This window comes from Macaca nemestrina, chromosome 1 (assembly GCF_043159975.1).
Source record: "Macaca nemestrina isolate mMacNem1 chromosome 1, mMacNem.hap1, whole genome shotgun sequence".
NCBI classification, from domain to species: Eukaryota; Metazoa; Chordata; class Mammalia; order Primates; family Cercopithecidae; genus Macaca; species Macaca nemestrina.
In genome coordinates, this window is record NC_092125.1 from 31831944 (window position 1) to 31855219 (window position 23276).

The 23276-nt window shown below is 38.3% G+C and overlaps 1 protein-coding gene across 5 annotated transcripts in view; it reads right to left on the minus strand.

The window, feature by feature from the left end:
• Positions 1–23276, minus strand: part of LOC105484449 (ring finger and CCCH-type domains 1) — a 91078-nt gene that overhangs the window by 51435 nt on the left and 16367 nt on the right. For 4 of the 5 annotated variants that reach the window (XM_011746058.3, XM_024793655.2, XM_011746056.3 and 1 more), the window contains exons 2-5: positions 10143–10524; positions 2464–2584; positions 1390–1629; positions 705–880 (exon numbers count right to left, since the gene is read on the minus strand). In XM_011746058.3, coding sequence (XP_011744360.1) covers positions 705–880; positions 1390–1629; positions 2464–2584; positions 10143–10373 — 768 coding nt within the window. In that variant the 5' untranslated portion in view covers positions 10374–10524. Of the gene's footprint in view, positions 1–704; positions 881–1389; positions 1630–2463; positions 2585–10142; positions 10628–23276 lie in introns of those variants that run through there. The other variant, XM_071075873.1, reaches the window with a different exon arrangement.

Sequence of the window (23276 nt, forward strand, 5' to 3'; positions counted from 1 at the left end):
GAAATGGCAAATGGAACTTCATTACTGTATATGTGGAATTACACTAGGAGAAAATCTCTGAATAAAATTTATTTGGCTGGGCACGGTGGCTCACGCTTGTAATCCCAGCATTTTGGGAGGCTGAGGCGGGCAGATCACCTGAGGTCAGGAGTTTGAGACCAGCCTGGCCAACATGGTGAAACTCCGTCTCTACTAAAAACACAAAAATTAGCCGGGCATGGTGATGGGCACCTGTAATCCCAGCTACTCGGGAGGCTGAGACAGGAGAATCGCTTGAACCCAGGAGGTGGAGGCTGCAGTGAGCAGAGATCGTGCACTACACTCCAGCCTGGGCGACAGCAAGACTTCATCTCAAAAAAATAAAAATAAATAAATAAAATTTATTTGTGCTTCAATAACTCTGTCTTCAGACCAATTCTGCACAGTCTTGGTAAGAAATTGACATAGTTTCTTAGTCTCTTCGAATACAAAAATCTATAAACCTTGATTTGATCTATGTTGTTCAATATCGAACATACAAAAACTCAATATAATAGGATTTAACTATAATAAGACACCATCTACATTCTTTAAAATAATACAGAAAAATTGCTGAAATTTCCTGAAAAGACACAGGCAACTTTATTAAACTCAAAGTTTTACTACTTAAGTTTGGGGAAATAACAATGCTTCCTTTCAAGCTGAGCTTTAATGTAGGTTCATACCTTGAAACAGGAGGCTCTATAAAGGAGCTGAACAACATGCCCAATGCTAGTTTTAGAGGCTTGAGGAAACCGTGGCTCCAACCTTTGCACCACAAAGAGAACCAATACTTTTCTTGACAAAGCAGAACCATCTTCTAAGGCCAGCAGAACCAATTTTAAAGCTTCCTCCTGCATTGCTAGGGAAAGTTGGGCAAAACCAAAATTTATCAAGTACATAGATAAGATAAATCCATTTATTAGAAGGGGAATATTTAATCATTTCTGCAGCTATTCACTCAATTAACTGGCAATACAATAAGATTAACCAGCAACACACTTTTACACCATTTTTGTGGGCAATTTTGTATTACATTCTATATATTTTATAAAGAAAACAGATAAGTGATTAATACATTTAAGAAAAACTTCTATCAAAATGAATGAACTTCCTGCTACAGGTGTGAAAAAAAGGAAAAATTTAAAAACTTTAAAAAAGAAACAACTTTTGGCACTAAGAGAAAAGTTTTAAGTTCACTTAGTAAGTCCACTAAGTTATGTGGAATTGCCCAAGCCATGAACATCAAACAAGACATTAGTTGGTAACAATAAAATACTGCAAAGAACTAGGCTTTGTACATCACTTATAATTCCTACATCATAATTTCAGAACTACCAGCAGAATAAATATCAAAACTTAATTATGTACCTGGTCCAAGGAACTGGCATCCTCTAGCCCTTACTGCTGCCCAAAGATTGGAAGAGAGTTGCTGAGGATTCTGGTGCTGGAGAATGAGCTCTGTAACTGTTCGTTCACCTAAAGATCGAGCTGCCCTCATAGCACGAATCCTGCCTTCTTCTTCTACTAGTTGACAGTGGACTAGAGTCACAAGTTTCCTCTGCATTGGGCGACTCAGAACACTCTGGGTAGTGCTGTTCAGACCCACTCCTTTAAATGAGGAAAGAAGTTATTCCTAGGTTCAAAATGCAATTTTAAAGTCCAGGAGCAATTTTTCTGTTGGGTTAACTTGTGGGTATGTGAATAGACAACAGTATTTAAAAGAAACAACAAATAAAACCACACACGTAAAGCTTACTTATGTATATATCTTTAAAGTATACAAATGTATACATGAGTTATCTCATGTGCACTTAACATTCATTATGACATTAAATATACCATTACTCATTTTTATCATAGAGGAAGAAAGAAAAAAGGACTAAACAACATTGATAATTAGTTTATAATCTAAATCTTGAGGTCCTAAAAGTTCTGGTATATTATTTCAGAGGGGTTAATTTTACTTTCCTAATTAAATAGTAAGCCCTTTCTGTGCAAAAATGGCAACTTCCATATTTATTATACCGCCTATAGCATAGCATATAAAACTGGATAGAAGGCAAACCATTCAGAGTTGTCAAATGATGGAAAGCACTTCCGAGGTAAGTAGTTACATTTGCTTTTATGATCATTCAAATAATGTTTCCATCATCACATAAACTCAAAATTCACTATTTTATTTGCTGTGGTTTGTGTAATGATATTTAGCACAAAATGAGTTTAGTTTACAATTGGTAAATTTCATTAACATTCGCTTAATAGCTCACAATTTTTATGGTAGCAAGTTTCTTTAGTAGACATTTACTCAGTATGGATAATTGCATCAAATTTACCTCTAGTTAGGTTTTTTGGGAATTCCTCAGGACTTACAATATATAGGATTATGTACTGAGTATTTAAAAAAGCAATTTTACTCTAAATAAGAAACAAAAACAAACTTACCTCTAGCACTGCTGAGCGGTTTTAAGTACAATGCTAATTCTTCTACACATTTCTTAGCTTCCTCATAATGCTTTGTGTCTTCAACCCCACTACATAAAGTAATAGGCTGCTGCTCAGGGACCTGGAGGCCAAAAGAAAAGATCTGTATGAGTGCTCGATTCATTAATTAAATGTTTTATTTAGCATAGTTTATGCACTCATAATGCTAACACTGGCAACATCAAAACACCCACTAAATTTACTGAATTCTTTCAAAAGATCTTTCCTATTAACATGTATCTTTGCATTCCTTTGTTTTGTTTCTCTAACAGCCTAATTAAGATATAATCCACATACTATACAACTGACTGGTTTAAAGTATATACAATTCCATGGTTTTCAGTATATTCACAGTTGTGCAAACATAACCACAATGAACTTTAGAATCTTTTCATTAGCCCAAAAAGAAACACAGTACCCTTTTAACAATTACCCCTTATTTTTTCCCAACCATCCACCAACCTTTGGAAAGATGAATCTATTTTCTATGGATTTGCCTATTCTGGACATTTCATACAAGCAAAATCAACACAATATATAGTCTTTTCTGACTTGCTTCTTTCACTTAACAATGTTTTCAAAGGTCTTCCAGGTTGTATCAGTACTTCATTTTCATCACTGAATAACATTCCATTGTATAAATATACCACACTTTATTTATACAATCATCAATTGACAGACTATTTTTGACTATTATGAATAATGCTGCTATGAACATCTGTGTACAAGTTTTTGTGGACAAAAGTTTTTGTTTCTCTTTGGTATATACCTAGGAATCTGTATTTAACCTTTTGAAAAACTGCCAAGCTATTTTCCAAAAGCAGAGTAGCATTTTATATGCCTACCAGGAGTGTATAAGGGTTCCAATTCTTCTACATTTAATGTAGAAAGATAATTCTTCTACTTATTATTATCTTTTTTATTATAGCTATCCTGTTGGGTGGAAAGTAGTAATTCATTGTGGTTTTTCTAAATTTTATTTTAAATTAATAATAATTGCATATATTTATGGGGTACAACGTGACGTTTTGATTGATACGTTTACAACATGAGATGACTAAAGCAGGTTAATTAACAAATTCATCACCTCACTTTTTTTTTTGTAGATTTTAAATAAAATCTACTCTTTTAGCAATTTTGAAACATACAATGTATTACTATTTATAGTCACTATTCTGTGCAACAGATCACTAAAGGTATTTATCTGGTCTAACTGAAGCTTTGTATTCTTTGATAATTATCTCTTCTTCCCATCTACCTTCCTCTGACTTCATTATGTTTTGATTTGTATTTCCCTGATAGCTAATGATGTTGACCATCCTTTCATATGCTTATTATCCACTTGTATATCTTCTCTGGAGGAATGTCTATTCAGATCTTTTACCCATTTTGCCTAGTAAACTTTATTTTGTAGAACAGTTTTAGATTTACAAAAAAGTGGCAAAGATAGTACACAGAATTCTCATTATCCTGTATTCAGTTTCCCCTATTATTATTATTATTATTTTTGAGATGGAGTCTCCCTCTGTCACCCAGGCTGGAGTGCAGTGGCACCATCTTGGCTCACTGCAACCTCCGCCTCCTGGGTTCAAGTGATTCTTCTGCCTCAGCCTCCCAAGTAGCTGGGACTACAGGAGCGAGCAACCACGCCCAGCTAACAGTTTCCCCTATTATTAACATCTTACATTGGTATGGTACATTTGTTAAAATTAATGAGCCAATATCAACATATTCATAATTAACAACTAAAATCCATATGTTAATCAGATATCCTTAGTTTTCAACTAATGTTCTTTCTCAGTTCCAGGATCCCATTCAGGATACCGTATTACAGTTAGTCTTCAAAGATAGAGTCTTGCTCTGTCACTCAGGCTGGAGTGCAGTGGCAGCATCTGGGCTCACTGCAACCTCTGCCTCCCAGGTTCAAGTGATCCCCCACCTCAGACTCCTGAGTAGCTGGGACTGTAGGCACACGCCACCACACCCAGCTAATTTTGTATTGTTTCGTAGAGATGGGGGTCCCACTACATCGTCCAGACTAGCCTCAAACTCCTGGGCTCAGGCCATCCACCCACCTTGGCCTCCCTCTCTCCCTCCATGTCTCTCCCTTTTTTTTTTTTTTAAGTTGAGACAAAGTATCACTCTGTCGCCCAGGTTGGAGTACAGTGGCATAATCTCGGCTCACTGCAACTTCCACCTACCAGGTTCAAGAGATTCTCATGCCTCAGTCTCCCGAGTAGCTAGGATTATAGGCATGCGCCACCACGCCCAGCTAATTTTGTGCATTTTTAGTAGGATGGGATTTCACTGTGTTGGCCAGGCTGGTCTCCAACTCCCGGCCTCAAGTGATCTGCCCAACTCAGCCTCCCAAAGCGCTGGGATTACAGGTGTGAGCCACTGCGCTGGCCCTTCCATGTCTCTTTAAGCTCCTCTTGGCTTGGACAGCTTTCTCAGACTTTCCTTGTTTTAATGACCTTGACAGTTTTGAGGAGTACTGGTCTGGTATGTTGCAGAATGCCCCTAAACTGGGATCTAGGATCTGTCATTTTTCTCATGAGTATACTGTGGTTATGGATTTTTGGAAGATCATAGGGGAAAATTACCATTTTTATCACAGCACATCAAAGCTACACACCACCAACATGACTTATTACTGCTGATGTTAAATTTGATCAGCTGGTTTAGTCAGTGTTTACCAGGTTTCTCCACTATAAAGTTCCATAATCTCCCACCTTCCAAACTGTACTTTTTGGAAGGAGTCACTATGCATAGCCCACACACACTCTCCATCCTTGAGAGCAGAATATTTATGTAATTAATTTGGAATTCTGCATGGGAGATTTGTTTCTTTCTTCCATTTATTTATTCAATCATTTAATTTTATCATGTAGACTCAAGGATATTTATCTTATACCTGGGTTATAATCCAATTCCATTTATTTTGTTGTTCAAACTGTTTTAGCTTTGGCCACTGAGAGCTCTTTCAGTTGGCTCCTGTGTGCCTTTGATATAGCCCCCATTACTCTGTGTATGTGTCTGTGTGTGTTTTGAATACTTCTCTATACTTTCCAGTGCTACAAGCTACTCCAGACTCATTTTGTGTATTTCCTGTCTCAGTCTTAGAATTAGCCATTTCTCCAAGGAACTCTGGTTCCCTTTATTGGAGAATGGTATTAGAAACCAAGATATGAATGCTATGTATACACATTGCTATTGGGGTGCTGTTCTTTCTAGGCCATCTTAGATGACAGAGCAAGGAAATATGTCAGTGTAATAACCCGAGATATACACGTATCTATTTCTGTATATAACTATCTGTATCCATATCAAGCTAAAAATGAGTTCATATTGATGCCTCCAACTCTAATCCATTACCACATGAATCATTCTAACCTCTTCCTCCTTGCTTATCTGTAAACTGGCTCCAACCATTTGCCATTCATTTACTTAACTGTTCAATTCTAATATGTATTATATATACAGCAGTATCAGAATTCATACCCCCGTGGGAAAAGACTAGAGTACACTGCTTATAGATAATATCTTCCTCTATCTTTAATCTTACACAATCCTCTTTCTCCTCCACCCCTTTAGTGAAATTGTTTCATATACTTCAGATTGTTTTCCATAATCTTTGTAAAATTCTACAATTTTTGCAAATTCAGTGTCATATAGCCACAATTACAGAATCATAAAGAACAGCTTTACTGCCCTAAGAAATACTGTTTTACCAATTCAATCCTCCCTCCCTACTCCTGAATCCATGGCAACCACTGATACTTCTATTGTTGCTATGGTTTTGCCTTTTACAGATATCATAAAATTGGAATCATACAGTATGTGGCCTTTTCATACTGGTATCTTTCACTTAGCAATGATACACATTGAGATGTATCTATGTCTTTTTGTGACTTGACAGCTATGTCTTTTTATTACTTCATTTTATACAATATTCCATTGTATGGATATACCACTGTTTATCCATTCACCTATTAAAAGATATCTCAACGGCTTCCATTTTTTGGCAATCATGAATAAAGTTGTTATAAATAGTCATGTGCGGGTTTCTGTGTAGACATAAATTTTCAAGTTAACTGGGTAAATACCTATTATGTTAAGCTTGTAAAGAAACTGCCAAACTGTCTTGCAAAGTGGCTATCCCATTTTTCATTTCCAAAAGGATGAGAGTTTTTGTTGCTCCATATCCTCACCAGCATTTGGTGTTGCTAATGTTTTGGATTTTGGTCATTCTAATTTGTGTATAGTGGTTTCTCACTTGCTTTAATTTGCAATTACTTAAAGACAAACTGCTCAGCTACTTTTCATTTTGCTGATTTGCCATCTGTATAATCTATTTGACGAGGTGATTGTTCAGCTCTTTGTCCATTTTAAAAATTGGGTTGTCTTTTTATCACTGAGTTGTACGAGTTCCTTATATATTTTACATGTAAGTCTTTATCAGAAATAGGATTTTACAATTGTTTTCTCACATTCTGTGGGTTGTTCATTTTGCTTTCTTGTTGGTATCTTTTTTTTTTGTTGTCACTGTTGTTTTTGAGATACGGTCTCATTCTGTCGCCCAAGCTAGAGCGTAGTGCTGTGATCGAGGCTCAACTGCAGCCTCAATCTGGTGATCAGGCTCAGGTGATGCTCCCACCTCAGTCTCATAGATAGGTGGGACTACAGGCATGTGCCACCACATCCAGCAATTGTTTTTTTTTTTTTTAATTTTCTGTAGAGATGGGGTTTTGCCATGTTGCCTAGGTGGGTCTCAAATGATCCATCCATCTTGGCCTCTTGGGCTCCGGTGATGCTCCTACCTCAGCCTCACAGACAGGTGGGACTACAGGTATGTGCCACCATACCCAGCAATTTTTTTTTTTTTTTTTGTATTTTCTGTAGAGATGGGGTTTTGCCATGTTGCCTAGGCCGGTCTCAAACAATCCATCCATCTTGACCTCCCACAGTGCTGGGATTACAGACGTGAGCCACTGTGTCCGGCCAATTGTTCATATCTTTGAAACACAGTTTTTAATTTTGATGAAGTTCAACTTATCTTTTTCTCTTGTTCCTTGTGCTTTTTGGTGTCATATCTTAAAAAAACCCACTGCCTACTCCATGGTCATGAAGACTTACGTCTATATTTTCTTCTAAGAGTTTAGTAGTTTTAGTTCTTATATTTAGCCTTTGATCCATTTTGAGTTAATATGAGTAAATGTTTATTCAAGTTTTAAGTTTCTTTTAAACAATGATCTGTAGTCTTCAAAATATAGTTTTACTTTTTTTTTTTCTTTTTGACAGAGTCACTCTGTTACCCAGGTTGGAGGGCAGTAGCATGATTTTAGCTCACTGCAACCTCTGCCTACTGGGTTCAAGCAAGTCTCATGCCTCAGCCACCTAAGTAGCTGGGATTACAGGTGGGCACCTTCACGCCTGGCTAATTTTTGTATTTTTTTGGTAGAGATGGGGTTTCACCTTGTTGGCCAGGCTGGTCTTGGAACTCCTGGCCTCAAGAGATCTGCTAGCCTTGGCCTCCCAAACTATTGGGATTACAGACATGAGCCACTGCACCCAGCCTAATTTTACATTTCTTTTGTTAAATATATTCTTAATATTTTTTTAATGCTCTTGTAGATGAAATTGATTTCTATTTTCAGATTGTCCATTGCTAGTGTATAGAAATACAACATATATATTATTTATTTAACAAATCTTCATTAAGGGCCTACTATGTGCCAGAAAGTCTTATGTGTGTAAGAAAACTATTATTAATGTATTATATGGATGAAAGTATGCAACACTAGCTGGGTATAGTGGCTCATGCCTGTATTCCCAGTACTCTGGCAAGTCGAGACAGGTGTATCACTTGAGGCCAGGAGTTTGAGACCAGCATAGTCAATGTGGCGAAACCCTGTCTCTACTAAAAATACAAAAATTAGCTGGGCATGGTGGTACACACCTGTAATCCCAGCTACTTGGGAGGCTGAAGCACGAGAATCACTTGAACCTGAGAGGCGGAGATTGCAGTGAGCCAAGATGATGCCACTGTACTCCAGCCTGGATGACAGAGTAAAGAAAAAAGAAAGAAAGAAATTATGAAACACTGTAAACACATTTTTACACCTTAGAAACACTTTTGCTTTTTCAGACAACTGATATTTATATATTCATCCTATATCCTGCAACTTTGCCTAGTTTTTTGTTTCTAATAGCTTTTCCTTTGTAGATTCCTTAACATTTTCTATATACTAGACCATGCCATCTGTGAATGAGATTGTTTTTATTTTTTACTTCTTATCTGAACGTCATTGGTTTAATTTACTTGCCTAATTGCCCTGACTAGAAGGTCCTGTATGATGTTCAACAGAAATAGTTAAGAGTGGAGATCCTTAACTCGTTCCTGATCTTAAAGAAAAAGCTTCTAGTCTTTCGCCATTCAGTATGTTAGCTGTGGGTTTTTCATCCATGTCCTTTGGGTTGAAGTTTTTTTCCTAGTTGTTTCAGTGCTTTTATTATGAAAAGGTACTGGATTTTGCCAAATGCTTTTTCTGTGTCTATTGAGATGATCATATGTGTGCAATTTTGCAACTTTTACTGATATAGTGAATTACATTAATTGGTTTGCAGATGTTAAATCAACCTTACATTCCTAGGACAAATTGGTGATGATATATTTTAAAGTCTAATTTAAATTTATTTTTTCTTTTTCCTTTTAGATGAAAGGAAAATTTAGGAAATCTTTTTTATTGTGATAATATATACGTAACACAAAATTTACTATATTAACCATTTTTGAGTCCATAAAGCATTAAGTGTGTTCTAATGGTTCCCAAACGTTGTGCTATAGTTTTTGTCACCTTTCTCATCTTTCATTTCAGTTAATATCTACTGAGTAAAACTGCCTGAAGCAGCTGCACCTTCACTACTGAGTAAAGTGCAGTGGTTTTATGAACAATAGTTTTCTCAATGTTAAAAAAGGTCCTTATGACTTACCTCTTAGGTTTCTTTTCTTTTTCTGAGACAAGGTCTCACTCTGTCACCCAGGCTGGAGTGCAGTGGCGCGATCTTGGCTCACTGCAACCTCCGCCTCCTGGGTTCAAGGGATTCTTGTACCTCGGCCTCCCAAGTAGCTGGGATTACAGGCACACACCACCACACCCAGCTCATTTTTTTGTATTTGCAGTAGGGACAGGGTTTCACCATGTTGGCCAGGCTGGTCTCAAACTCCTGACCTCAAATGATCCACCCGTCTTGGCCTCCCAAAGTGCTGGGATTACAGACATGAGCCATCACACCCGGCCTTAGGTTTCTCTAGTGATCTGCATAGCTAGGTTTATTGAATATCTGACAAGATTAAATGGATGCTACTGTACTATGACTAAAAAGCACTGGACTACCACAATAAATCTAACATGCTGAAATAAAGGATTTACAGTACCAAATAGAATTATACCTATTTAAATAGAAGGCAATGTTACCCAATTTTAATTCAACAGGTTTCTCTCAGGAGAAAAACACGCACAACACACACACACACACACACACACACACACACACACACACACAGAGAGAGAGAAAGAGAGACATAGAGAGAGAAAGAGAGAGAGAGAAATTTAAAAGTATTAAGTCACCCATCTTACCTGAGCACCCACGAGCTGCAGCAATGCTGAGTTCACAGGGAGGAGCTCAATGTCTGTATTGATAGTGGTCTGGTCAAATGGGCAAGCCTTGCGGTGGAGTTTATTCAGGCACATCTTGCAGACAGTATGGCCACAACCCAAACTGATGGGCTTTCGAATTGTTTCGTCGAAAGTCTGAGTGCAAATTGGGCAGGAGAGGAAATCCGTCCATTGTGGAGCTTGTACAGGCATTGCTTCTGGAGTTACAATTCACGAACACAAACACACACACAAATCTAAAGCAAAGATTCCACTGGAATCAAAATCTTTGAAAAAAAGTTTATCTTTTTTTTTTTTTAAATATCTTCTGTAGATACAGTCAGCACATAGTGTGAAATATAACCTGGAAAACAAAGAAAAAGGAAAAAAATTGAGTGTCTTTCTTTTCAATTAAACTGTTGAAAAAGAACCACAAGTCCAGTCTTATTTCACAACTTTTTATACCACATTTGTATTACTGTAATCCATCTTTTTACACTTTTACAGAATTACAGCCATGATAAAACATCTAGTTCCATTCCCTCATTTTAGAGATGGGAAGTAGTCCCCTGCCTGAGAGGAGATTTGTAGTAATAAAGTTCCATCCAGGACCCCAGTCTCTTAAGTTTATCTAAGTCCCTGATTTTTTTTTTTTTTTTTTTTTGAGATGGAATTTCACTCTTGTTGCCCAGGCTGGAGTGCAATGGTGCAACCTCCATCTCCTGGGTTCTAGCAATTATCCTGCCTCAGCCTCTCAAGTAGCTGGGATTACAGGCATGCGCCACCATGCCTGACTAATTTTGTATTTTTAGTAGAGAGGGGGTTTCTCCATGTTGGTCAGGCTGGTCTCGAACTCTTGACCTCAGGTGATCCTCCCCTCTCGGCATCCCAAAGTGCTGGGATTACAGGTGTGAGCCACCATGCCCGGCTAAATCTCTAATTTTTAAAAAATAAATATATCTAAAAATTAATCTTGGCTGGGTACAGTGGCTCACGCCTGTAATCCCAGCAATTTGGGAGGCCAAGGTGGGCAGATTCCTCGAGGTCAGGAGTTCGAGACAAGCCTGGCCAACCTGGTGAAACCCCATGTCCACTAAAAATACAAAAATTAGCCAGGCATGGTGGCAGGTGCCTGTAATCCCAGCTACTCAGGAGGCTGAGGTGGGAGAATCACTTGAACCCAGGAGGCAGAGGTTGCAGTGAGCCGAGATCTGCCATTGCACTCCAGTCTGGGGAACAAGAGCGAAACTCAGTCTCAGAAAAAAAAAAAAAAAAAGCAAAAAAAAAAAAGCTTTGTTGGGGAAGGGGGTAGAGGGAGGGAAGAATTAACGACCAAGACATAAATAACTTTTGATGACAAGGCGCGGTGTCTCAGGTTTGTAATCCCAGCACTTTGGGAGGCTGAGGCGGGTGGGTCACTTGAGGTCAGGAGTTCGAGATCAGACTGGCCAACATGGTGAAACCCCATCTCTACCAAAAAATATAAAAAATTAACCAGTGTGGTGGTGCGTGGCTGTAATCCCAGCTACTCGGGAAGCTGAGTGAGGAGAACTGCTTGAACCCAGGAGGTGGAGGTTGCGGTGAGCCGAGATCCACCACTGCACTCCTGCCTGGGCGACACAGTGAGACCCCATCTCAAAACAAAAAAAAAACTTTTGACAACATAAGAATATTTTAAAAGTAGAAACAATTTACACAAACATATGTTTCCTCTGTATTTATACCACAATCTCAACAGACTCATACAAATTTTTCAGGCTGGGTGTGATGGCTCATGCCTATAATTCCAGCACTTTGAGAGGCTGAGATGGGAGGATTGCTTGAGCCCAGGAGTTTGAGACCAGCCTAGGTAACACAGGGAGACCCTGTCTCTACAAAAATTAGCCAGGCGTGGTGGCATGCACCTGTGGTCCCAGCAACCCAGGAAGCTAAGGGCTAAGGTAGGAGGATCACTTGAGCCCAGAAGTTTGAGGCTGCCTTGAGCCACGAACACGTGACTGCACTCTAGCCTGGGTGACAAAGCAAGACCCCATCTCAAAAACAAAAAGAAAAAAGAAAAAAGAACAAAAAGAAATACTATTCCATTCCCAGGAAAAATTAAATTTAGTTAGATGACACAAAAATGTTTTACTGGTCTTTACTATGTGTTCAGTACTAGGGATAAAAAATTATAAGTCATTCTAAGTCCACATGGAGCTTGCACTGTTTCTTTCACTAAACATATTAACAGCAATCACACAACTAAATATATGATTGCAAGTTATGGTAAGTGATATGTAGGTGAAGTATAGGGAGATACAAGCATATATAACAGAGGCAACCTGACCAAATTAGGGTAGAGCTGATGTACAGTTAAGTGATATTTATGGAAAGATTTTGAAGATGACTGCTGAATGAAAGTTAAGGGAAGAATAATGTTTAATATGTGTGATATAGATTCTAGGTAAAGAAACAGCATAACCATAGATTCTGAGACTAGAAAGAATATAGTACAGATGAGGCCAGGCACGGTGGCCCACACCTGTAATCTCCAGCACTTTGGGAGGCGGAGGCAGGCTGATCACCTGAGGTCAGGAGTTTGAGACCAGACTGACCAACATGGAGAAATCCTGTCTCTACTAACAATACAAAATTGGCCAGGCATGGTGGCACAATGCCTGTAATCTCAGCTACTTGGGAGGCTGAGGCAGGAGAATCACTTGAACCTGGGAGACGAAGGTTGCGGTGAGCCAAGAGGGCGCGCCACTGCACTCCAGCCTGGTAAACAAGAGCAAAACTCCTTTTCAAAAAAAAAAAAAGAATATAGTACAAATGGGGAGCTAAAAAAAAGAAAAACAACAGTGAAACCAAAACCAAACAAAACACAGAATAGACAGCAAGAGGTATGAGATGAGACTAAAGAATTAGCAAGGACCAGCTGGGCGCGGTGGCTCACACGTGTAATCCCAGCACTTTGGGAGGCCAAGGTGTGCAAATCATGAAGTCAGGAAATTGAGACCATCCTGGCTAACACGGTGAAACCCCATCTCTACTAAAAATACAAAAAAATTAGCCGGACATGGTGGCAGGCACCTGTAGTCCCAGCTACTTGGGAGGCTGAGGCAGGAGAATGGCATGAACCTGGGAGGCAGAGCTTGAAGTGAGCCGAGATTGCGCCACTGCACTCCAGCCTGGGCGACAGAGCGAGACTCAGTCTCAAAAAAAAAGAATCATCAAGGACAAAAGAACACAGGATCTTCTAACTTATATGATGGTATTTGGTTACTATGTGAAGAGTAGTGTAAAGCCACTGAAGGGGCAGGAGGTGACTCACTTTATTGTTTTAAAAGTTATCCTGTGATATTATTCTCACCAGTCACACACAGTCCACTATGATCTCCTTCAACGCTCAACTAGGAAGAGTAACAACTATATGCCTATTCTCACTCTTGGGCCCTAAAGCACTCATATGCTGATACACCAGCATGATGCTTACTTTAAGAAAACCTGATACGCAAAAACTCTAATATGGAAAACAGATTGATTACAGTGATTGTCCATATTAAAGAAAGATAATAAATTTTACAAGGTATTTATAATAAGATTTAAAAGACTAGAAATCGATGTAATTGAAAAAATTGGGCTGGGTGTGGCGGCTCACGCCTGTAATCCCAGCACTTTGGGAGGTCGAGGCGGGCGGATCACCTGAGGTCAGGAGTTTGAGACCAACCTGGTCAACATGGTGAAACCCTATCTCTACTAAAAATACAAAAATTAGCCTGGCGTGGTGATGGGCACCTGTAATCCCAGCTACTGGGGAGGCTGAGGCAATTGGACTGCTTGAACCCGGGAGGGGGAGGTTGCGGTGAGCCGAAATCACGCCATTGCACTCTAGATAAACAGAGACATACCAGTGCTATGAAAATGTATGGAAAGAGACTCAAAATACATTAAGTAAAAAAACAAAAACAAAACAAAAAACAAGACTTGCAGACCAATACATATTACATCACTTGTGCTGAGGGAAAAGAACCCTTACATATTAGTCTATGTATTAATGTATGTAAATGGATGGAAGAAAAAGGTCTGAAAAGACACTCAACAAGCTATAAGCAGACAGCAAGGTCTTCATGGACTATAGGAATTAATCAACTTGAACAATCGGCCTGTTTTATAACCTCCTGCCTTGCAGCCTATTTTTGCCTAAACCCTGTGTAGAATGCATCAACTAGATGACTGGAACCAGTTCCTCACAGACCCTAGCAACTCACAGATAAACCAGGGTGAGCTTTCCTCATTACCATGCTAAAGTCTCCATCCTGGGAGAACCTATAGCTTCACTACCATAGCATGTGACCTACAGCCAGGCATAAAGACTCACTGTATGTGCACCACTGGGACCCCTCCTCTATATGCAGTGACATACCCTCTCTTCCCTCTCCATCGCCCCATAAAATCCTCCTCTCACTTTCCCTCAGAGAGCCACTGCTTTGGAGAATATGCCCAGTGCTCTCCTTACTTGTGACAAGTAATAAAACATCTATTGATCAAGATATGTGTTCTTGTGGAGTCATTTGTTACTTGATAGGCAAAGGAACTCTGGATTTTTTTGGGTAACAAAACTTAACAGCACTGCCAGGCATAGTGGTTCACACTTCTAATCCCAGCACTCTGGGAGGTGGAGACAGGTGGATCTCTTGAGCCCGGGAGTTTGAGACCAGCCTGGGCAATAAAGTGAGGGCCCATCTCTAGAGAAAAATAAAAAATTTAGCTGGACATGGGCACCTTTAGTCCCATATGGAGCTATATGGAGGCTGAGGAAAGAGATTGCCTGAGCCCAGGAGGTCAGAGCTGTAGCAAGTCAAGTTTGCTCCACTGCACTCCAGCCTGGGCAACGGAGCGAGATCCTGCGTAAAACAAAACAAAACAAAACAAAACAAAAATCTTAATGGCAGTTATACAGTTGGGCAACTTACAAAATGTATGTAATCATGAATTACTTATATAAGTACAAATAAATTGAAAGAGTAGGCCGGGCACGGTGGCTCAAGCCTGTAATCCCAGCACTTTGGGAGGCCGAGACGGGTGGATCACGAGGTCAGGAGATCGAGACCATCCTGGTTAACACGGTGAAACCCCGTCTCTACTAAAAAATACAAAAAACTAGCCGGGCGAGGTGGCGGGCGCCTGTAGTCCCAGCTACTCGGGAGGCTGAGGCAGGAGAATGGCGTGAACCCGGGAGGCGGAGCTTGCAGTGAGCTGAGATCCGGCCACTGCACTCCAGCCTGGGTGACAGAGCGAGACTCCGTCTCAAAAAAAAAAAAAAAAAAAAAAAAAAGAAAGAGTAACACAAAGCTAGAGTACACTTAGAGTACAATTTAAGCTTCTTAAGATAATCACTCTAAAACAATTCAAAACATTTGTCCTTATTAATCTTCTTTTACATATTTAGACAGCCAAATCATGAAAACTTATTAGTTCTTTTCGAAATTTAAGAATCTTAAAATAGTCTGTAACTTATCCCTTCAAAGAATTAGCATTCCTTTATTAATTTTGTTTATCACTTCCACCTGTATTAACTTTGTAAAGTAAGGTATGTAGTTGTTAATCTCTTAAATTTTCTAGTAAAATAGTTCTTTGACACAACTATAAACAACTTGATATGATAAAAATAGGAATATCAGCAATCAGTTCTTCATTAAAAATAAAAGCATTATTTTGACCATAAACACAGGTTTGAGAGACCAAGGGGAAAATAATATTCTTAAAGCTTGACTTTGGGAAATTTGATGATTAATAACAAAAGGTCACTCTTAGATGACCCTATTTCAGGACTTAAAAAATCACAAGGCAAAGATTTTTTAGAGACTCAAAGTGTCAGTTAATTGTAGACAGTAGATCTAAGAAGAATTTCCATTTCCTCATTCTTTAAGTATCTTTCTCTAAACTCATTCTTCCAACCATTCTCCAAGCTTCTTGAAGACAGTTTATATACTCTTCAACCACAACATGTATCTAAACCACAAAAGACATGATTTAGTAAATATAATAAGTATTCTTTCAGTCAAAAGTAAACATATGAAATAAAATTATTAATATACCAACATCCAGATTTTTTGAACTTCCTCAGAACACGGTATGTCAGCAAACTAAAAAAGGCCACTAAACAAAAATAGCTGTAAATAATTCTACTAATCAAAGCACATGCATTCAAAGCCTGCAGATAAACTGTTGGGGGCCAGGTCAAATCTAATTAATTAGGAGTATTTCTACTGGAACCTTCCTAACTGAAACAGAAGACAAATGATGAGCCCTCTTTATTTCCAAAATGATCAAAAAGAGTGACACTGCTGCTCAAGTATGAAAGCAATGATTAGTTTCTCCATCAGTTTAAATAAGGACTCCTCTTTTCCTACAAAAATGACAATCAGAGATTTTACTGTTGATAATTGATAATACAGAATATTCATGACAATTAAACAGCAATCAGTTCAAGGGTCTGACCTAAGACCCAAGTTCAAAAATACCATATAATTTCCCCAATTATATATACACATTTTTACGCCACTAAAGAGTGCTCATAGAAAACACTGAAAAGACTGCTTTATTTGGTTATATGCCTTGTTCATGGCATTGACTGAAGAAGCTACAGTACAGAATATCACATTTGACATTCCACTATTAATTTATCCAAATGTCTAAATTCTGGTTAAGAACCATCACTTTCTTAAATCTCTAAACTTTTATCAATAATATTACCATTTGACTTTACTCAGTTTTTTTTTTCTTAAGAAAGAAATAAAGATCTTAATATCAAAATAAAAAAAAATTATTTTGGCTGGGTGCTGTGGTTCACGCCTACAATCACAGCACTTTTGGGTGGCTGAGGTGGGAGGATCACTTGAGACCAGGAGATTGAGATCAACCTGGCCAACAAGGCAAGACCTTGTCTCTATAAGCAAAATAAAAAATGAGCAGAGTGTGGTGGCAAGTACTTGTAGTCCCAGCTATTCAGGAGGCTGAGGTGGGAGGTACGCTTGATCCCAGGAGTTCAAGGTTTCAGTGAGCTATGACTGCACCACTGCACTCCAGCCTGGGCAACAGAGTGAAACCCCATCTCTGAAAAAAAAAAAAAAAAAATGCTGGGCGCTGTGGCTCACGCCTGTAAACCCAGCACTTTGGAAGGCTGAGGCTGGCAGATCACCTGAGGTCGGGAGTTTGAGACCAGCCTGACCAACATAGAGAAATCCTGTCTCTACTAAAAATAAAAAAATTAGCAGGGCATGGTGGCGCATGCCTGTAATCCCCGCTACTTGCGAGGCCGAGGGAGGAGAATCGCTTGAACCTGGGAGGCGGAGGTTGCGGTGAGCCAAGATCACGCCACTGCACTCCAGCCTGGGCATTAAGAGCAAAACTCGGTCTCAAAAAAAAAAAAGAAGAGAGAAAGAAAGATAGGAATTATAAACAACAAGACTACTGCCTGGGTCCACCAGCTAAGTGACTACTTTGTAGATACCGAACTACAAGTCTTACAGCTCCCTTAGCTATTAAATTCAAATGCATGCCTCTGCAAAATAACAAATAACTACATATTGTGAGCACTGATGTTTAAGTATGATTAAAACATTACCAATGAGCTACTACAGACAAAATTGTGATGACACGATGCATCTGGAAAGATGTAAAACAGCTTTGTTTTCTAAAAATCAATCATGTGTCAGTCACTGTGCTAGGCGTTTTCAGATGTTTCTCTTATTTAAATGTCCACAATGTGAACTACCACCAATAACCAACATCTGTGAAGCAAAAACTAGGACACTAAACTTTCAGTGAGCTATATACAGTATCTAATTAATGTTCACAGTAACACTGTAATGTAGTTATTATCCCCACTTTAAAGATAAGGAAACCAAAGTACCCAAGTCACAAAGCTAGAAAATGGCAGGATTAAGACTCAAACTCAGGCCAGCCAAACTCCCAAGCTGGTACTTTTAAACTCTCTAATTTGTGCCACCTCACGAATAAAAGTTTATAGTAATTATGGCAAGGGAGCTCTTGGGAGTGACAGAAATGCCTTAAAATTGGATTGTAGTAATGGTTGCACAACTCTGTAAATTTACTAAAAATCATTTGTGTATTTAAAATAAGTGAATTTTATGGTATGTAAATTACACTTCAATAAAGCTGTTAAAATAGTCATTAAGGGCTTTTTAATAGTCTTAGTTTTCAAAAATGTTAAGTAATAATGTAGAAACATAGAAACTATTCAAATCTGTTCTATGAGCACAGCAATAGCCCTATTAAATAGCTAAATTACATTGCTGTGAAGATTTCATTTAAATGTATCACACATTTATTACCATCTCCTCTATTATAGGTTCGTTTTATATGTTCCTGATTCAGAGAGAGAAAAATGGAAATTAAAATTCAAGTATCTACTCTGAGCCAGGCACTCCTCTGAGGCATTACTATGCCCATTTTACAGATGATAACTCGAGGTTTGGCAGCATCAAGTAACGGCCCCAAATCAATAAACTGTTGAGCTAGGATTAACACCAGGTCTTACATATTTGAAGTATAAGTTGGCCTGTGAAAAATGTTTTATCAAAAAAACCATATTGTAAGAAGAAAATCTTGGCTCTCTTCCCACCATGTCCCATGAGATGAGATTTTAACTCATTATTCTTGACCTTAACTTAATTTTTCATTGCTCTGGAACATTTCCATAGCAACCAGCATGTAGGGCCATATCAGAGAAGAGAAAATGTTTCACTGTCTTGAAAAATGAAGCTAGAAGCAGGAGACAAAAACACAAAGAAGAAAACTAATGAAGGCCTATTATAACACTTAATTTTTTAATCCTCAGCAGAGCATCAACTAATTTACAGTGGAAATAGAGTCTAAAATTTGAGGAGGCTCAAGGTTTTTCCAGCAGTAATATCTTGTGAAGACCGACCCAGTTTTGATTGTAAAAATACCTCTTCCCAAAATGTATGGACTGAATTGTAACCCTATATATACAACATCCTGGATATAAATAATTTAATATGATTATGTTAGTACAAATGGTAAATACTTGGGACAGGCATAAAGAGAAGGGCTTCTGAGTTAGAGGGAAAAATAGCTTGAAAAATAGAAGTTGATAAAGAAAGGCTGAGGAAAGTTCAAGGGGTTAGTTCAGGTTGCTTACTTTTTCAGCGTTCAGAGGCAAAAAGAAAAATTTCTATCTCCAACCTACTGCCAGATTTAGGAGAAGAAGTAGTAAGAAAGGACAAAATCATTCATGGAGAAGCCGCTTGACCTGAGTTTGAAACAGAGTGCCTGAGAAAATAAGACAGTCTTTAACTTTATGTATATAGTTTGAATCTCCAGGTTCAAGTTATGCATTACATATAAATGTGCTACACTAAAGAGGGTGTTAGCCCCCAGTAGTTATCAAAGAGGTGGCAGAATGATGTGACCAGACTCAAAGGCATCATCTTTTTCTGTTTTTGTGTTTTTGAGACAGATTCTCATTCTGTTGCCCAAGCTGGAGTGCAGTGGTACGATCTTGGCTCACTGCAACCTCCACCTCCTAGGTTCAAGCCATTCTTGTGCAGAGTAGCTGGGATTACAGGTGTGCACCACCATGCCTGGCTAATTTTTGTATTTTTAGTAGAGACGGGGTTTCACCACGTTGGCCAGGTCTCAAACTCCTAGCCTCAAATGATCAGCCGCAGCCTCCCAAAGTGCAGGGATTATATAGGCGTGAGCCACCACGCCCAGCCAAAAGCATCATCTTTAAAGGAAGTAGCAAGGAAAATTTACCAATTAAGCAAAAAAGCAAAATGTTTTAATTTTTTCAGTTTTTGCATTAACACTCTGTTGAATATTACATATACTATACTGTCAAGTAAATAAATATATAATCACCAATTTAGTGTTAGTACAAACACTAAGGATGTAATAAAACTGATTACTAAGATCAGAAGTATTTTTAGTATACATTGAGCATTTCAGTTTACTCATTACCGTCAAAAAATTTTACAAAATAGTTTATTCATTACCTTAACTGCTTTTAAATTAATCACAAATTTATGAAATTATTTTTTTTGTTGCTGTTGGGGGCAGGGGAGGTAAAAGTTGACATCTCCTTCTTAATTAAGCTTCTTTTCTAAATCAGAAAGATATTTCAGTCCCAAAATGAAAGATTCATGAATAAATTTTGAAGATGAGGCCAAATACTTTAATAAGACTAAATAGTTCTCCAGGTCATCTTTTGAAATCAGTCCTCTTGCTGCAATAATGGTTCATTTTTATAAAGGAAGTTTACTCCTGTTGTCTCCATAAGTTATTTTGAGACACACAAATCTGACTGGCAAATAATAATTTGGAATGCAGGGACAAATAACCACAATAAAAAGAAAATCTAACCTGTGCCTAATAAATGTATGTTTCAGGTTGTTAAATACTATCCTACAGAATCCTAAGGAATATGATGAAATTAAGACATTTTAGAGGGTAGCACTAATATTCTGTTTTTTCAACTTGTCCTTCATTATTAGTTCTTTTCCCACTAGCATGCTTCAATGTTTGTTCAGGAGCTGAAAGAAATTTGTCTCTAACTTGTCTTATCTAAAAAAGAGTCATTCAATCCTTGTCCCTGTTTCCATCCACCACTATTTTGAAATAACTCTTAACAGGCACATTAAGAACTTTATGAAATTCAAGAGTCATATCTCAATTCTTATTTTACTTCTTTCTATACAGCATTTAATAATATTAAAGTTACTCCTACAAAAGTTGCCCTTTTCTGGCTTCTATATAACATACTGTCCAATAATTGGCAGGCCACTCCTTGCCCATATCTATTGAGGGCTTCTTCTTCTCTATCCATACTTGGAATAGTGGCGGTTCTTAGAATTCCTTTCTCAATTCTCTTCCCTAGAGAGTTTCCCTGAGTAATTTCATCTGTTTTTATGTTTTCAACAACCAACTAGATCCTGCTGACCTCCAAATGTCTCTCTCAAGTTCAGACTTCTCTTCTGAGTGCCAGGGCCATATAACCAGTTGACTACTAAGTCATCCAAGTTCATCTCCTCCCCACCAAACCTTTTGTTCTCTTTGTCAGTGACTGAGTAACATACCAATTACTGTGATAAAAGCATGGGGAATTGCCAGGCATGGTGGCTTATGCCTGTAATCCCAACACTTTGGGAAGCTGAAGTGACAGATTACCTGAGGTCAGAAGAGTTCGAGACCAGCCTGGCCAACGTGGTGAAACCCCGTCTCTACTAAAAATACAAAAATTAGCCAGACATGGTGGAGGGTGCTTGTAATCCCAGGTACTCGGGAGGCCACTATTAGAGAACACATGAATACTCCAGCTTGATAGATTTGCTAACATATACAGGACAGCTTCCTAAGTATTAAAAACCATAGAGAAAATAGTGACATTGGGTCTATTTCCCCCATTCTTCAACGTGGGTGGCCCTGACTTACTTTCAACAGTCGCATGCAACAGAAGTGATGATACTGGGAGAGTTTCAGAGCCTAGGTCTCAAGAGACTTTGCAGGAAGCTTGAACTAGCTTGTCTGAGGACAAGAGTACATGAAACAAAGAAAAGCTGTTTTATAATATCTCAGATCCCTAAAACCAGTCCTAATTTGAGCTGTCAGATGACTGCAGCTACACAAGTGGCCTCAGGGGAGACCAGCAGAACTACCAAACTAAACTCAGTCCAAATTGCTGACTCACAGAATTGTAAGCGAATAAAATGGTTGCTTTAAGCAGCTAAATTTTAGAGTGGTTTGTTATTTAATAATAATCTGGTGATTATATAATTAAGATAGTTTTACATATATAAATTTCATAGTCTTTTGAGAAAACATGTAATATTGACATAGAAATTTGAAAGGTTCTCTCAATTGAATTATAACCTTTTTGACAGAGCATATTTATGTTTTTAGGCTCTAAAAATCATTAAGATACTGACACACCTTCACAAACACAACATTTGGCTCCTCAATCCTGCATCATAAATTATCAGTAACAAAAAAGCAAAATGATACATTTTCAAAGCACAACATGGGCAATGAACCTCTTTTGACTTAAAAATATGTACCATTTGTGCTTAATTTAAACCTATCTAAAATTTATCATAATCCCACTCAACATACTTAAGTTGTGATCCATGCAACAGTCCTCTATGTTGATGTGCCAAAGCAGCATTATTAACTCTTAATACTGATAAAGTTTCATGTGTTTCCAAGTTAGATGTTGTCAGTCCTTGCTGGTGACAATCTAAAGACCATTCATGGCCGGGTGCGGTGGCTCATGCCTGTAATCCCAGCACTTTGGAAGGCAAAGGCAGGTGGATTACCTGAGGTCAGGAGATCGAGACCAGCCTGGCCAACATGACAAAACCCTATCTCTACTAAAACTACAGTAAGTTAGCCAGATGTAGTGGTGGGTGCCTGTAATCCCTGCTACTTAGGAGGCTGAGGCAAGAGAACTGCTTGAACCCAGGAGGTAGAGGCCGCAGTGACCTGAAACTATGCTACTGCGCTCCAGCCTGGGGAACAAGAGCAAAACTGCGTCTCATAAATAAATAAATAAATACATACATACATACATACATACATACATACTGTTCTTTACCATCACTAGCTAAGGTTAGTCATTTTCAGCAAGTTATACTTTTTACCCACCTACAACTATCTTCATATACTCCCCAAATATTTTCTCTATCTCAAAACTGTGCGTTTGCTTGCCAAACACTAACTCATTTAATCTTTCCAATAACCTTCTGACATAGATATTATTACCTCTACTTTACTGATGAAGGAAGGAAAGAAAACTCAGTTATTCAACTAACTTAGTGATTTAGTCATAATTTGAACCCACATCTATCTGACTCCAAAACCTGTACTTTTTCTACCATAACACCATGTCTTCCAACTTTGAGCACTTGTAACTTTTTATCATACTTTTTAATAATTATTTTATTAGTCAGCCACAATTAAAGATATAAATTAAATGATGCCTATTTTGGGTTTAATCTGAGCATGACTGGTTTTAAGTAGGAACTCTGGAACTGTTTAAACCTACTTGTTTATTAAAAAGAAAAAATCCGGTTGTAGCAGCAACTACTGTAT